This window comes from Lepus europaeus, chromosome 9, assembly GCF_033115175.1.
Source record: "Lepus europaeus isolate LE1 chromosome 9, mLepTim1.pri, whole genome shotgun sequence".
NCBI lineage: Eukaryota > Metazoa > Chordata > Mammalia > Lagomorpha > Leporidae > Lepus > Lepus europaeus.
The window spans coordinates 113,009,428-113,026,141 of NC_084835.1; the positions used below are offsets into that span (position 1 = coordinate 113,009,428).

The following is a 16,714-nucleotide window of genomic DNA, read 5'->3' on the forward strand; positions in this document are numbered from 1 at the left end:
TGCCTTATTAAAGCAAAACCAATTAAAAATTGTAACTCTAATGGAGAATCTGCAATATTTTGTGAGTTCTTTCACTTTATCCCATTTGAATGTGTTTAACTCAATGGCTTTTGGATCATCACCTAGGGACCTCAGTGGTACAAGTGACAGCCACAGATGCTGATGATCCTACCTATGGTAACAGCGCCCGAGTCGTCTACAGCATTCTGCAAGGGCAGCCTTACTTCTCAGTGGAGCCAAAGACAGGTAAAAAACAGAAATGCGGAATCTCTGTAAGAGTCATCAGTGATATCTTGGCTTAGAGTCAATATCAATTTCTACTAAGTAAAATTGGCACTGATAACAGTCACTCTATTTTATCATGTTCCCGTATATATATCTACTATGATAATACATAGCATATTCTTAATGCAGGAGTTACCACCCATGTTCTTGACAAATTAAAGAAAATTCTATATATTTAAATATATTTCAGCTGCCTTCTCCTGGCTGTATAAGAAAATTTTGGTTATTTACTCTGTAAATTATTTTTGTTTTCTTCCACAGATTCACATAGGGAATTGTACTTGGCCATGTCTTTCAGTTGCATAGTTCATAGTTTCACGTTTTCCTTCCAGAAGCCGTTTTCTCAAGGAAACATGTTGAAACATAATGATTAGGATGATAGTCGGCTAGGTCAAAAACTAAACTAAAAGTATTTTTTTTTTCATTTGGGGAAAATTGTTACTATGAGTTGCAATGTATGTGGGGAGAATATTTATGTGGTTGACTTATTTGTTGTGTTTGAAATCTGAAACAGTTTGAATTGAGTAAGCTGTAAGTTAGAGCATTGTAGATATGGTTATAAAATTATATTTTAATACATATGAACTTTCTGGGTCTGTGCATAGGGAATGGTGCGGATATAAATATTGCCCTTGTTTTTTTTAATCAGTGTGAAAATATAAAATATCTCTGCTTTTAAATAATATTTTTCTGTCATATTCTAGTATTCTTCAAATACATAAATTTATGATTATAATTTTGATAGTACTATGCCCCCAAGTGAATACTACAATGCTATTGGTCTTGTTTTTCATACTTATAAAAAAGACAATATTTATTGATCTAGTCTCAAGTCATGATGAGGATAAATGTCTTTGGAGAATAATAGCTATAATGTGTGTGAACAGAGAAGAAATTTTAATCCTTGCTCATTCATTGGTGCTTTTATAGCAACTGCCAATTCATTTCTATGTGGTGGCAAAGTTTGAGTAGACATAGTTATAATTAAGCAAGTATTGAAGGAAAACCAAATGGAAGTATTTGATTTATGGTACTAATTCTATAAATGTAAAAAGTGTGCTCATGTTTGACTGAAGGATAGATTAGAGAAACCTAAATGCAAACACATATTCCTTAGCTTATATATCTACTCTCTGCAGCTTAGAAAGACATTGACAATTTTCTCACAAATTGTACATCCCTGCATTATAGACCCCATCTTACAACAGCATGTATTAATTCAAAGGATTAGTCATTTTTCTGCTACTCTTGATTGGCTTGTGATTTTTAGCTTTGCTGTAAGATAATAGGATTTATATATATAATCCTGTGGAGGTAAAGATTCAAAAATTGATAGATAAGAGGATAGTATATGTCATGGGGTTACATTTTTAGTCCTTCAAACTTAATTTTAATTTCAGAATCTAAAAGACTGTGTATTGCAGGAAAAAAGTCGAGTTTTTTAGATTCTGTAATCATAGTAATCATTGGAACTTCTCTTTCTATTTTTGTCAGTGCAGAGATTTGTGGGCATTTTTGTCCTTTGCTAACTCATGCAATGTAAAGCAAAAAAAAAAAAAAAACAAACAATAAATTGCATTGACAAACATGGGCAGTTTTCAGTCCTTTGGGGCATGGGAACTGTAAATGAAGTTTCAGTTCCTCTTTTCTACTTGGTGTCAGTCTGATTCTTATCTGTGTGAGAACTAACATTATTTTCTACTAATGTAAATCTAAACGTTTGGGGAAGAAAGTACATGTCTGACAGGATAAAATGTTAAAAATATGCCAAGTAGAGAAAAATAGGTACAGTTGGTTCTTGACCAGTGCAGTTCTATAAGTTTGTTTAACTTCTAAGAAGAAAAAAAATATGGTTAGAACCTCAGAGGATGTATTCTACTAAAACACTGTTTACAGGCAGAATGACCAGAGGGTAACTTTATTTTCTACTTTGATTTATTTTTCCAAAGAGCTAAAATGTAGATAGTTGTACAAACCAGTGTTGACTAACTACTTCACTATACAAATAATATGGCACCAGAAACTAGATAACATAGTATTAAACTACTAGGTGATCCTTGTCCACAAATGTGCTGGGAAACAGGATTATTCTTAGGCACATTAATCTGTTCTGTGGCCTGCAAGCCAACAGATACTGTTTTTGAATGTATATGATATATGGCAGGACTTGCTAAGTTTCACTTCAAAATGAAAATGTGACCCCTTGATCTAAAATTAGTAAGAATTTCAGTATATCATCAGCAAAGCTTTAGACTTAGGATGAGGTCAGTGTACCTGTACAGGTCACACACCAGAGTCTGTTATGGAAAGTGGATCAAGTGTTAAACTCTAATTGTCATTCAATTCTTTCCATATGACATGTGCAGCTGCTACGTTATGATTCCATGTGAATGGTTTCACTCTAAAAAATACCTCTCCCAAATATGCCCATCATGCACGTTCCTTTTTGTGTTGTGGCTCCTGTTGTGGCATGGTGTTAGCCCTGGCCCAGCCTACTGAAAACAATGTAGAAGAGAAGCCCCTTCCTCAAAGACTCTTGCTAATTGATGCCAGCTCGGGAATCCCTTGGTGTCTAGAAGCTGCCAGCTGTACTGCCATGGTTCTTTTCTGTCTTTCCAAAGGTAAAGGATACCAAGTTAGATAAAAAGTGTATAGACTAATAGAAACTTATTAGGCACTCACCTCTTAAATCTTTTGCATAAAATGAAATGTGCATTCAAATAATTTTGTGATTTTAATTTGAAAATAATTTTCTTTTTTTAAAGATTTTAATTATTTATTTAAGAGGTAAAATTATAGGTAATGAGAGGGAAAGAGAGAAAAAGGTCTTTCATCCACTGGTTCACTCCTCATGTGGCCTCAACAGTTGGAGCTGGGCCAATCCAAAGCTAGGAGCTAGGAGCTTCTTCCAGGTTTCCCATGGAGGTGCAGGAACCCAAGGACTTGGACTATCTTCTGCTGTTTTCCCAGGCCATATCAGAGAGTTGGATCAGAACAGCAGCAGCTGAGACTAGAACCAGAGTCCATATGGGGTGCTGGCACTGCAGGCAGAGGATTAACCTACTGTGCCACAGCACCAGCCCCATTGAAAATGATTTTCATCCAATAGTTTTCTCAATTAATCAACAACTTACTTCTTAAAAGAACCATGACTATGCATTTTCTCCATATTTGACATACTACTGGTAAATGCAATAATAAAATTATCTTTCTTAGTTGTATTGCTTATTTTATTAAGCCCATGAATAAATGACATTTCAGTTTTCAAACTATTATTATTAAAGGGCATTTTTAAAAGCAGAAACATATCTTCAATATTTTTGCTCATTTCCTAAGTTCCTTTGAAATGTAATTTTCAAGTATCATGGATATTTATTTTCCTTAAAAGTTGAAATCATTTATTCCAGAATCTTTGCCATCACATCTCAGTTTCTGTATTTGTATGAAAGAGTAGTGTTTGACACTATTCTTTGTTTATTTTTGTAAACTGATAAACAAGTTACATAATGATTCAGAGTGTTAGACATAATAGATTTTATCTTTCATATAAACTTTTTTTTTTCTGAGAAGCAATTCAAGTATCAAAGGTATATACACCTAAGAATGTCCAAGTTACTCTCCATTGGCCCTCAATTTTTTTTAACTTTATTTACTGTAGAGTTTTGCTGCTTTTTCTAATTTCACTGGTTATCAATATGTAACATCATAGAAAGAGTTGGATTTATGATGCTTCATGAAATACTCAACCAGGAGCTCTCTCTTGCAAAGGGGGTGGCATTTAGGACTCTACATGAATTTTTAAAAGTGACCAACACTAACCATTTTGAATGTGTATAGGGGAGTACTTATTTCTCATTTGTAATATAGTAGATGATCACATTACATTAAAATATGCTTATGTATCTCTGCTAGCAAAACATGGCATTGGAATTGTTTCCTGAATATGTGCTTTATTTGTAAACATCATATAATATAACATTATTTGATATTAGATAACCCAGAATAGGCTAGTGTTGGTTATGAACATCCTTGGGATATTTTAAAATATTAATGATGCCTATTCAAAGAAACTGAATACATAAATACCATTACAGATTCATCTCATTGCCAGAGATATCTACCATTCTAATTCACAGGTTCACATTAACATAAAAAAAAGCTGTCATCTCTGTAGTAGCTACTGAGAGTGCTAACATAATATCCAATCACATCTGTTAAAACAGAAGCACAGCAAAAGGACAAGCTGTATGAATTTCCCACTGTTTTTGTAGCACAGAATCTCCTGTCTGTTTCTCAGTGACACTCTCAAGGTTGACTCTGTTCCCTTTTGGCGATGACTGTACCAAATGGCTTTGTTCAACCATGGTCCTTACCTCCGGATATGAACAAGTATTAAATAAATGCAAAACATAAGGAAATTAATGTCTCTAAGTCTGTGACCTGAGAACTCTAGGTGTACCTATGTAAAATAAACATGGTAAAGAAGAAAATGTGTTAGACAGATGGTTTTGGGAGTTGGTCAGTGCAAATAACCCAGGTCTTAGTTATTGTAAGAAAGTTTTATCAGCCAGCGCCGTGGCTCAATAGGCTAATCCTCCACCTTGCGGCATCGGCACTCCGGGTTCTAGTCCTGGTTGGGGCACCGAATTCTGTCCTGGTTGCCCCTCTTCCAGGCCAGCTCTCTGCTGTGGCCAGAGAGTGCAGTGGAGGATAGCCCAAGTGCTTGGGCCCTGCACCCCATGGGAGACCAGGAGAAGCACCTGGCTCCTGGCTTCAGATCAGCGCAGTGCGCCAGCCGCAGCGCACCTGCCGCAGCGGCCATTGGAGGGTGAACCAACGGCAAAGGAAGACCTTTCTCTCTGTCTCTCTCACTGTGCACTCTGCCTATCAAAAAAAAAAAAAAGTTTTATCAGATCCCTGAGAAAGGTGGTTTTTGAATATTGAGATTCTTTTAAGACTTAATCCATTCAGAGTTATATTTAAATATTCATTGCGTTTTAATGAGGAAATTTCCATTGATTTGAACCCTTACAGCATGAATACCCTCTAACCAGTGTTGCTTGGGTTTATGTGCTTTCCTGGCCTCTTAAGGCTGATCCACAGCCTGGTTCTGGATAATCTAGGCCCCACAATTGGTTCCCTGAACTGCGGTGCATTGCAAAAATGATTGCTATCTGTTACATGTGGGACATACAACAAATCTTTTTAAAATACTTATGTGTTTAAAAGGCAGAGTTACCGAAAGAGAGAGAGAGAGAGAGGGAGAGGGAGAGGGAGAAGAAGAGGAAGAGGGAGAGGGAGAGAGAGCGGTCTTCCCATCTTCTGGTTCACTCTGCAATAGTGTCTGAAATGGAATCTGAAACTCCGTCCGGGTTGCCTGTGTGAGGGAAGAGGCCCTAGCACTTGGACTATCTCCCGCGGCTTTCCCAGGTGCATTAGCAGGGAGTGGAATTGGAAGCACAGCAGCAGAGACTTGAAATGGAGCCTTTGTGGGATGCTGTCATACAGGGTACTGCCACTGCTTGGGCCCCTGCCACCCATGTGGGAGACTCAGATGGATTGCTAGGCTCGTGACTTCAGCCTGGCGTTGCCCTGGCTATGGCAGCCATTTAGGGAGTGAAGCAGCAGATGGAAGGTTGTCTCTCTCTTTCCGTCTCTGTCTCTCCCCTCTCTCTAGCACTGCTTTTCAAATAAATAAATCTTAAAAAAAAGAATAAGATTGGATTCAAGCAGTTCCAAAGCATAGTCTTAGCTATTTGCGCTGCATGTTTGTGTGAGTTCAGCTATTTATCTGTATTTAAATATGAGAATAAGTTTTTAAATAGGGGGCTTATCCAACTAGAAATCTATTATGACTGTATAGATTCAACTTATTTAAATTAAAATTTTCCAAATTTTTGTATTCTTGTTGAAACTGTGTTTGATAGTTGAGGCATTGGGAAACTGCCACTGATACCTGTATTAATTTGAAAAGTTTGTGATGATTTTTGCCTTGGAAAAGTGTTTTTTTTAAGAACACATACAAAGAAGCAATAAGAAGTGTTCAAAATCAATGAGTTGACTTTGTCTATTAGGTTTCTAACATAATGACGCTGTATTTCTTTTCACAAATAATATCTCTAAGCAAAACTATGTTAGGGCCTGGTGCTGGTTCTGTAGCACAGCGGGTTAAAGCGTCAGCATCATATGTGGACACCAGTTCAAGTCCTAGCTGCTCCATTTCTGATCCAGCTACCTGATAATGCACTTGGAAAAGCAGTAAAAGACAGCCCAAGTCCTTGGGCCCCTGCACCCATGTGGGAGACCCAGATGAAACTCCTGCTCCTGGTTTCAGATCAGCCCAGCTCCAGCTGTTGTGGCCATTTGGGGAGTGAACCGGCAGATGGAATGCCTCTCTCTCTCCCTCTGTCTCTACCTATCTCTGTAACTCTCTTTCCAATAAATAAGAAATCTTAAAAAATAAAATAAAAACTATGTGAAGAAGGGACTGCAGTGTTTTCTGTTTAGTTGATAAATCATGGACTTATTACAGTGAACATGCAAAGGGGATAACTGACTTATTCAAATTGGTATTAGAAGGAAATGAGAGATGAAATAAGGCTCTGGTAGAACATTTTCCTAAAATAACTCATTTTACTAATATTTTACTAATACTTTTCATATAGATTAAACATATTTGTAGGTCAAATGTTCAAGATAAGTAATAAGTAAGATAAGTAATACTTAAGTAAGATAAGTAATACTCAGTTTTAAAAAGATTTACACAAAAAAGGATGGTTAAGAGCAAGAAAACATAGAAAAGCATAAAGATGTGTAAGTCTTGGAACTTTGTAAAACAATGATTATGTTTGGTGACAATGAGTTCTATGTTTATTGAGATTAGAGTTAGCAAAAGTATTGAGAAACCAAATTGAAATATTAATAGAACCAATACAGTCTAAGGTGACAATGTTTCAGACACTCACCAACTGAAACTCATGCTTATAGCACTATGCTTTTTTTAAAAAAATAATTGTAATCTTTCAAAGATTAGTTGTAACAGCAAATAGAAAACCAAAAGGATTCGTGCATTTCTGAGAGTCTCTATTATTGTGACTGTTGCAACAGATGCAGTGCATTTTTGAAATAAGTAAGAAATGCTAAGTCAAAACCAAAAGCCCTACCTGCTCAAATAAGTGTAAATTAAATGCTTAAAAATGTTGCAGACGCGTGTGCATTCCTGCTTAACAGCAAGTGCTCAGATCTAACCAGTACTACATTTTCTTAAGCTGTTATGAGTGACATCTAACTTGGAATCTTAGAAACTGATCACATACTGCTATAAATTATTATAAGCTCTTCAAAAGCAGAAAAGAGAAGAAAGAAATACCTTCACTGCTTTGTTCTAGTACAGGTAACTACCCATTATTCTAGACAAGGTGTCCATTTTGTTGACATTTAAGCTAGTATTTCACTCACCATGTTTCCCTGAGACCCATGAAGATGACTGTCTATTTTCTTTGCTTTATATTATTGTATATGTTTACCAAAATATGTGATGTGTAATGCACAGTGAGATTATTAAAAAGCAAAAACAAAACAAAACACAACCTAACAAAAGCAACAACTGAAGGGTAGGTATCTTGCTACCTATTTCAGTGTTATTTGCTGCTATAAATGCAGTGGTTCAGTATGCATTTCATTAGGATTTGAAATTTTACAGGAGTCATCAAGACCGCCCTTCCAAACATGGATAGAGAAGCAAAAGACCAGTACTTGCTTGTCATTCAGGCAAAGGATATGGTTGGTCAGAACGGAGGCCTGTCAGGAACTACATCAGTCACCGTGACCCTGACTGATGTCAACGATAACCCTCCCCGCTTTCCTCGAAGTAAGTACCATTTTTGTTCACTTTCCTCACCAAAATTTGTAAAAATCTTTAAAAGGAATTCTTTAAGTGCTTCTCCATCAAACACTATTGTCTTGCATTCTCTCCGAATTTTATTTTATCAAGGATAGTTTTATAATTGATTAGTTAGTAACTATAAGGATATTGAAAATAAATAGAAACCATTATATATTTGTATTACTTCTATTTTTAAAATGATTTTAATTAATATTTTGAGTATTGGATAAATATTATATTTACATAACCATTTTCTTTTCTAAGCCATATACTTTTTATACATTCTGTAATTTCAAAGTTGTTGTCAATTAGTAGTATTCAAATATATCTTATCAGTTCTATACCAAAAATATTGGTTTATTTTTAAAGATGAAAAAATTAGCAACAAACATTTTCCTTTTTCATTCCACACTTTTTTAACCAATGTAACACACTTAACATTCCTTTAGCAGTTCTAACACATCTTTCTTGTACTGACATTCAGGGTTTCAAAAGAAATCAGTCCAAAGAACTAGAACACCACATGCCCTCAATTCAGCTTCTTTGACCAAAGTCTTTTTTGACTTAACCAAGAAAAAGGGAAAAATAACATATTCTCTAGGTAGAGGTGTTGTGTTTGTAGAAAGCATTTCATCTCATACTCTTTTTAGTTGACTTTTTTTTTTTTTTTGTCAGCATATGTGGTACTTCTTTAGAATTCTCAAGAAAATAGGGGATTATACAGACTCTGATGTCTGTGCAAAGTTTTTAAAATGCTTATCCAATAGAAATGAGAAAGTAAACTTTCTACCACAAAAGGAAAGCAATGATATCAAATAAGGAGGCTTTCTTGAGCAAATTTGAATGATATTGTTTTTTCTTCAAATACTGCTTCTTCAGATATTCATCTTGTTTATATATTTTTAATATTAATATTTTTGCAATATTTACAAGAAGCATTATTATCTCCTTGATGTATAGAAAAGTCACTGAAAGTTTAATTTTTCATAAAAACATGAAAATGAGTCTGTTTTTAATTGTGACATTGTTGGATTATCATATTACAGTAGGAAGTTTTAGGGGAAAAAAGTAAGAATGTAATAATCTTGGGTTCTTAGTAAATTAACTGCTTTTCTTTAAGTCTGGAAGGATAAGGCAATGTACTCAGATAAGACATTATGCTTGGAATTTTAGTTTTAGTTATGTTTTGATAAGATACAGCACAGATTGTCTAAGTTATTGGATACTCTGCTTATTAATGTGAGGAAAGGCAAGGATATGTCCCAGAAGCTTACATTTTTTTCTGACTTTTCCCACCAATTAATTATCATTCTAAGCTTGAAATTTTCAAATCTTCTTGAGAACTTTTCCAACTGTATCAAAGAGGTCACACGAAAACCCTAAGTATATGCTGTAATCATTTTTTAAAAAGTTTATAACTATCACAGCCTTTAGAAACTCACAGCCTAAAAGTGATTCCTTCATAGGAGTGCGTTTTTCTTTCCATCTTTCTCTCGAAGAGAACCCATTCTTCTCCTTTCATATGAAAGTACGAATGTGCCATAGTTTGTCAAAAGAGAATGGTGTAAGATGAAGGAGGTAAGATAACATACACAATTAGAGAAGAAGTAAAGAAACAGGATTGCGAGGTGCCTCCACTTTCCTGGTGATGGTCCAGCTGTTTCCTCTGCCTCCTAGCCTTGTTTTTCAAGATGAGGGATGGTGAGGAGGAGTCATTTTAAAAGTTAAACACTCAAAAAGTTACCCTTAATTTCTTACTTATATTTCTTCATGTTCAAATAGTACTGACAATATTCTTGGACTGTCATACCCTAATTAGTTCCATATACAGCTCACAAAAGAATTCTCATCTTTAGTAAATGTGTAAGCTAAAAGTAGATTAATGAAAGGGAACACCAGAAAATTCATGGAAAAATTTGGATTGAAATATGTTTATTTTGTTGCAAAAATATTTTGAAATTCTCTGCATGAGGAATCTTTAAAAAGTTCACAGAAAAAATGGGTTATGAAAAAACTTCATGAATTTCCAAGTGTTCTGCACCCACGTACACTCATCTTTTAATTTATTGTTCCATGTACCTTTTGAAGTGTCACTATATTGTCTTCTACTTCCTGTCCTGTTACCTGAAATGTTCTTCAAAAAATACTACATAAATTCAAACATTAAATTATCAGAACTATTTAGCCTTTTATTTGCCCATTTGAAGCCTAAGCTGTTCTATTTTTATTTATTATTTGTTTTTATTTATTACAATTAATTGTATTTATTACAATTAATTGCCTATATTTAAGGATTATATATTAATTAAAATTATTTTAAATTTATTTTTATTAATAAGAGTGTCATTTTTTTCTCAGAGCAAGAAATGCAGGAAGGGAGGAAGGGAGGTGTTTTCCTTGCCTGTCCTCAAGCTACCTGCCTCCGCTATTACATAGTGATCATTATCAAATCATCCCAATCAAACTGCTTGAAGTTACATGAAACTTACCATTTGTCTTAAGTTGCCTTAAGTATCTTATTTATTGAAAAAAAAATAAACAAATTAAACAAAGAGGATGCAAAACAGCATCTAGGTCTTTGTGGTTGTGAGTTTGGTGTGAGGTTATGTTCAGTTCACATTTTGAATTTCACAGGGTCTTACCAGTACAATGTCCCGGAATCATTGCCTGTAGCCTCTGTGGTGGCCAGAATTAAAGCTGCCGATGCAGACATTGGAGCCAATGCTGAAATGGAGTATAAAATCGTGGATGGTGATGGGTTGGGAATTTTCAAGATTTCTGTTGATAAAGACACACAGGAAGGAATCATTACTATACAGAAGGTAAGGTTTTCTTTATTTTTATTTTTATTTTCTCCTGGGACGGCATCACAGGAAACTGAGAAATCATGTCTGCTTTGACAGCAGAAGGTATTAGACAAACTAAACAGCCATATGGAACCATTGATATTTTAACTTTAGTAAGATGAGTTAGGCATTTCTTTTCTCTCTTTAAAAACATAATTTTATTTATTTATTTGAGAGGTAGAGTTACAGACACAGAGAGGGGGAGACAAAGAGAAAGGTCTTCCATCTGCTGGTTCACTCCCCAAATGGCCATAGTGGCTAGAGCCTAGCAGATCCAAAGCCAGGAGCCAGAAAACTCTTCTGGGTTTCCCGTGTGGGTACAGGGGCCCAAGCACTTGGGCCATCTTCTACTGCTTTCCCAGGCTATAGCAGAGAGCTGGATCAGAACAGGAGCAGCATGAACTTGAACTGGTGCCCATATGGGGTGCCTGTGCCACAGTAGAGGCTTAGCCCACTACACCACAGAACCGGCATTTATTTTCCATGCCAAAATGCTAGGGAAACTTGAGTGACTATTTATGATACCCCATGAATTTTACTGTCTGAGTAAAACCACATCCCATATCCATGATCCTAGAACAGTAAGGCACACTGGCAAATGTGCTATTGCTGCTTTGAAGAACAAGTTGGGGAAATGAATGTTTCTTCATGACTATTCCACTAATGAAACCTTGAAATCAACCAAAAGTCTGTGTATACAAGTCATTTTATTTTGTTGATACATGGAAACAATACAGATACAATTGGAAGTAGAAACTAAAATGTGAAAACTTACTATATTACCAGTTACTCTGGTTTGTATTTTGCATTTCTTTCTTTCTTTATTTATTTTAAAGTCAGAGAGAGAAAGAGATTCCCCCATTCAGTGGTTCACTCCTCAAGTACCTGTTATGAGTGAGGCCAGGCCAGGCAGAATCCAGAAGCACAGAACTCAGTCCAGGTTTCCAACACGGGAAGCAAGCACAGAGCTATTGGAACCATGTTGTGATGCCTCCCAGAGAGTGCAATGGCAGGAAACTGAAGTCAGGAGTGTACCTGGAGCTCAGAACACCCAGCTACTCTGATATGGGTTATGGGCACCCCAAGAAATGTCTTAACTGCTATAGTAAATGGTCCCTTTTTAAAATTTACAGTAATTGAAGGACATACAAGAAGTATTGTGAAGAATGAGACCTATCATATTCTCTAAGTAAAAGTGCAAAGGAGATAAAAAGTCAGTGAAGATTCTGTGCCAATGTATATTTAAATTATCCCCCAATAGGGGCAGGCATTGTGGTGTAATGGGTTAAGCTACCACTTGGGTTGCTCACATCCAATATTGGGGTGCTGGTTTGATTCCTGTTTATGCTACTTTGGATCCAGGTTGTTGCTAATATGCTTTGGATGCAGCAGATGGTGGCCCAAGTTGTTGGGCCACTGTCACCCATGTAGGAGGCAGAATTGGAGTTCCTGGCTCTTGGTTGCAGCATGCCCAGCCCCTGCTATTGTGGCCATTTGGAGAGTGAACCACTGTATGGAGGATACTCTTTTTCTCTCTCTCTCCTCCTCCTCCTCCTCTCTCTCCTCCTCCTCCTCCTCCCTCTCCCTTTCTCTCCCTCTCCCTCTCTGTTCCTCCCTCCCTCTTTCCCTCTCTCCCTCTCTCTCCCTATCACTCTCCCTCTTTCTCTTTCTCCCTCCCTCCCTCTCCCTCTCTTCCCCCACCCCCTGCGTCACTTTGCCTTTCAAATAAAAACATAAACCTTCTGAAAAACTGGATTAACCCTGACATTGAATATATATGGAGGAAAGGAGCTCTTCTACAGAATACAGGTATGATCTTTGGCAAGTTTTCAATTAAAAATAAATTGAAAGATGTTATATCAGAATATAGTCTTATTCTATCATGTATTTGAAATATTTAAAATATGTAAAAATCCCTACTTACAAAGATACTTGGATTTTTTTTGCCAGTTTTACATTCCAGGTTTATAATTCTATAGTTAACACCCCTTGATAATTAACATATATAAATCAAAAAGTAATATTTTATTTGTTGTAGGAAAACATATGTTTGATTTAAGGCCAATGGGAAAATATTTCTGCAGTTATTTCCACTGACAGCTGTTATTTGAGTTCTGCTGGTGAGAGTCTGAAGAAGTTTTAATAACTAAGATAGCCAACTGTGGTAAAATATTTTGTTGTCTAAAATAAGAAGAATACAGTAAGGTACACTGCTGCTCAGACTTCAAATACACATCTGGAGTCAATCTGCTAGGTTCAAGAGTCTTTAATACATTAAAATGATTTTTATTGAACATGTACATACATTTTATATATTATAATAAAGACAGCATGGATGATCGAAAAATATATTCAAAATGAGATATTTGATATATTTTCAATTTTGTAATAGAATTCCTCAAACTTTAGAAACTTGCCTGTGAAAATGGAAGCCTAAAGAACACCTAGAAATTCAAAATAGAGATCTTTCTCTCACCATACACAAAAACCAACTCATCAGGGATAAAAATGTAAGTCCTGTGAAACTTCTAGAAGAAAACGTGAGGAAGCAATTAAAGACATTGGGATAGGCAAAGAATCTTTAGAGGAGACCCCCAATAGCATAATCAGCTAAAACAAAACAGATGAGTGCAAAAAGGCAACCTAAGAATCTCCTGCACAACAGAGTCTACAAAGTGAAGACACAGGCAACATAATGGAAAATTCATTTGCAAGATGTTCACCCTTCAAAAGATTAATGCCCAGAATAAAAATGGACCCAAACAACAGAAAAACAATCAAATTTTGAAATCAGCACTACTTGAATAGATATTTCTCAAGACATGCAAATATCTAAGTGTATGAAAAAATGCTCAGTATCACTAATCAGGGAAATGAAGATCAAAAGAACGGTAAGATATCATCTCATCTCGACTAGAATGACTATTATCAAGAAAAAAAATGATAAATGTTGGAGAGAATGCATACAGATATGTCCTATTTTATACCTGTAATAGGAATACAAATGACTACAGCCTGTATGGAAAACAATATGGAGATTCCTCAAAAGTCTAAAAATAAAACTAGAGGGGCGAGCACTGTGTCGTAATGGGTAAAGCCTCCACCCCCAGTGCTGGCATCCCATATGGGCGCAGGTTCGAGTCCCAGCTGCTCCACTTCCAATCCAGCTCTCTGCTATGGCCTGGAAAAGTAGTAGAAGATGGCTCATGTCCTTGGGCCTACTCACCGACATGGGAAACCTGGAAGAAGCTGGTGGCTCCTGGCTTCGATTCAGCACAACTTCGGCAGTTGCTGCCATCTGGGGAGTGAACCAGCAGATGGAAGATCTCTCTTTCTCTCTGCCTCTGCCTCTCTGTAACTCTTTCAAATAAATAAAATAAATCTTTAAAAATAAAACTATAAAATAACCTCACTAATAGATGAATATCCAAGGGGAATGAAATAATTATATAAAAAACACCTGCATTCCCATGTATATTCCAGCACTAGTCCCGATAACCAAGGCACAAAATAAACCAGTGTCCATCAAATGAACACATGAAAAGATAGTCAGCAAAAAGGGTGAAATACTGTCATTTGTATTGATGTAATGGAATTAGAAGACATTTTGTTAGGTGAAATAAGACAGCTACAGAAGACTTAATGTAAATGATTGTTTGGGAGCAAATGTACACAATATAGGAGAATATTAAGAAACAGTCATGGGGCTGGCGCTGTGGTGCAGCAGGTTAAAGCCCTGACCTGCAGTGCCGCTGTCCCATTTGGGCACCTGTTTCAGTCCTGGCTACTCCACTTCTGATCCAGCTCTCTGTTGTGGCCTTGGGAAAGCAGTAGAAGATGGCCCAAGTGCTTGGGCCCCTGCACCCTCATGGGAGACCTGGAAGAAGCTCCTGGCTCCTGGCTTTGGATCAGTTCAGCTCTGGCTGTTGCAGTCATTGGCGGAGTGAATCAGCGAATGAAGAACTCTCTTTCTCTCTATGGCTCTACCTCTCTCTGTAACTCTGTCTTTTAAATAAATAAAATAAATATTTAAAAAACAAAAGAAACCATCAAGGTGAAAATGTTGATAATTTTTTTGCTGTGGCATAAATAGCCAGTAGGGTTTCAATATTTTGTGAAGCAGTTTTTGTTCATTCTGAGTAAATGTAGAGTGGAAATCCAAATTTGCCATCTGGCTACCAAGGGTAAAATATCCATATTATATTAAGTGTGGGAATTTTAAAGATAGCCCCAGAAAGATGTTGAATGCTAACATGATTTTGCTTGTCCTTCTAACCTACTAAAATACAGGGTTTATGAGAGCAGTAGGTTAGACTAAGAAAATTACAATGATTTATTACTTTTAAATATGGTTGCTCTAACTTGCTTTTATTTTTGCTAATGTAGAAAAGTGTCTTGGTTTCTAAGTTTTATCTTAATATGCAGGAAAGGAGCAGAACCATCTTACAGTGAAAGCAAAATAGTGTAAAGCAACAGATAACATGACATTAGAAATATATTTTTGCCATTTTTAACAAGAACATTTATTTATTTTCATTGACTTGAAAGGCAGAACAATAGATCGAGTGATTGATCAATCTTCCAACTCCTGGTTCATTCCTAAGTGAGCACAATAGCCAGGCCCAGGTCAGGCCAAAACCAGGAACCTGGACCTCAGTCTGGGTCCCCCTACGTGGATGGCAGGGGTCCAAGCACTTGCTTCAACATCTGCTGCCTCCCAGGATGGATATGTAAGAAGATGGTTTGGAAACAAGAATGTTCAAGACTTCAGTTGGCATTCCATTATGAGACCCACTGACCCAAGTGGTTGCTTGACTCATTGGGCCATAATACCTGTTGCTGCCATGTTTTTATGATCACTAAGTCAGCATAATCAGATATATGTATGTTAAGGCAGTATATATGAGATTTTGTTATTTGAAATAGGTAAAATTAAGAAAAATGTTGTGATGCTTACAAAGTGTAACTAATCTCTATATAGAAATAAGTGGAAATAAAAATCTCAGTTTTCTTAATGTTAAAAATCTTTTTTTAACTTTTATTTAATGAATATAAATTTCCAAAGTACAGCTTATGGATTACAATGGCTTCCCCTCGCCCCCCCCATAACTTCTCTCCAACCCGCAACCCTCCCCTTTCCCACTCCTTCTCCCCTTCCATTCACATCAAGATTCATTTTCAATTCTCTTTGTATACAGAAGATCAGTTTAGTATACATTAAGTAAAGATTTCAACAGTTTGCACCCACATAGAAACACAAAGTGAAAAATACTGTTTGAGTACTGGTTATAGCATTAAATCACAATGTACAGCACATTAAGGACAGAGATCCTACATGAGGAGTAAGTGCACAGCGACTTCTGTTGTTGATGTAACAAATTGAAACTCTTGTCTATGGTGTCAGTAATCACCCTAGGCTCTTGTCATGAGTTGCCAAGGCTATGGAAGCCTTTTGAGTTCACTGATTCTGATCATATTTAGACAAGGTTGTAGTCAAAGTGGAAGTTCTCTCCTCCTTTCAGAGAAAGGTACCTCCTTCCTTAATGACCTGTTCTTTCAATTGGGATCTTACTCACAGAGATCATTCATTTAGGGTTTTGTTTTTTTTTTTTTTTTTTTTTTTTTTTTTTTTTTTTTGCCAGAGTGTCTTGGCTTTCCATGCCTGAAATACTCTCATGGGCTTTTCAGCCGGATCCGC

At 36.3% G+C, this 16,714-nt stretch overlaps 1 protein-coding gene across 1 annotated transcript in view; it reads left to right on the forward strand.

The window, feature by feature from the left end:
- The window catches only part of CDH7 (cadherin 7), a 130,134-nt gene that overhangs the window by 50,981 nt on the left and 62,439 nt on the right, over window positions 1–16,714 (forward strand). Inside the window, exons 3-5 of the mRNA XM_062200303.1 lie at window positions 127–246; window positions 7,988–8,155; window positions 10,805–10,992. Of these exons, the coding sequence (XP_062056287.1) occupies window positions 127–246; window positions 7,988–8,155; window positions 10,805–10,992 (476 nt within the window). The remainder of the gene's footprint in view (window positions 1–126; window positions 247–7,987; window positions 8,156–10,804; window positions 10,993–16,714) is intronic.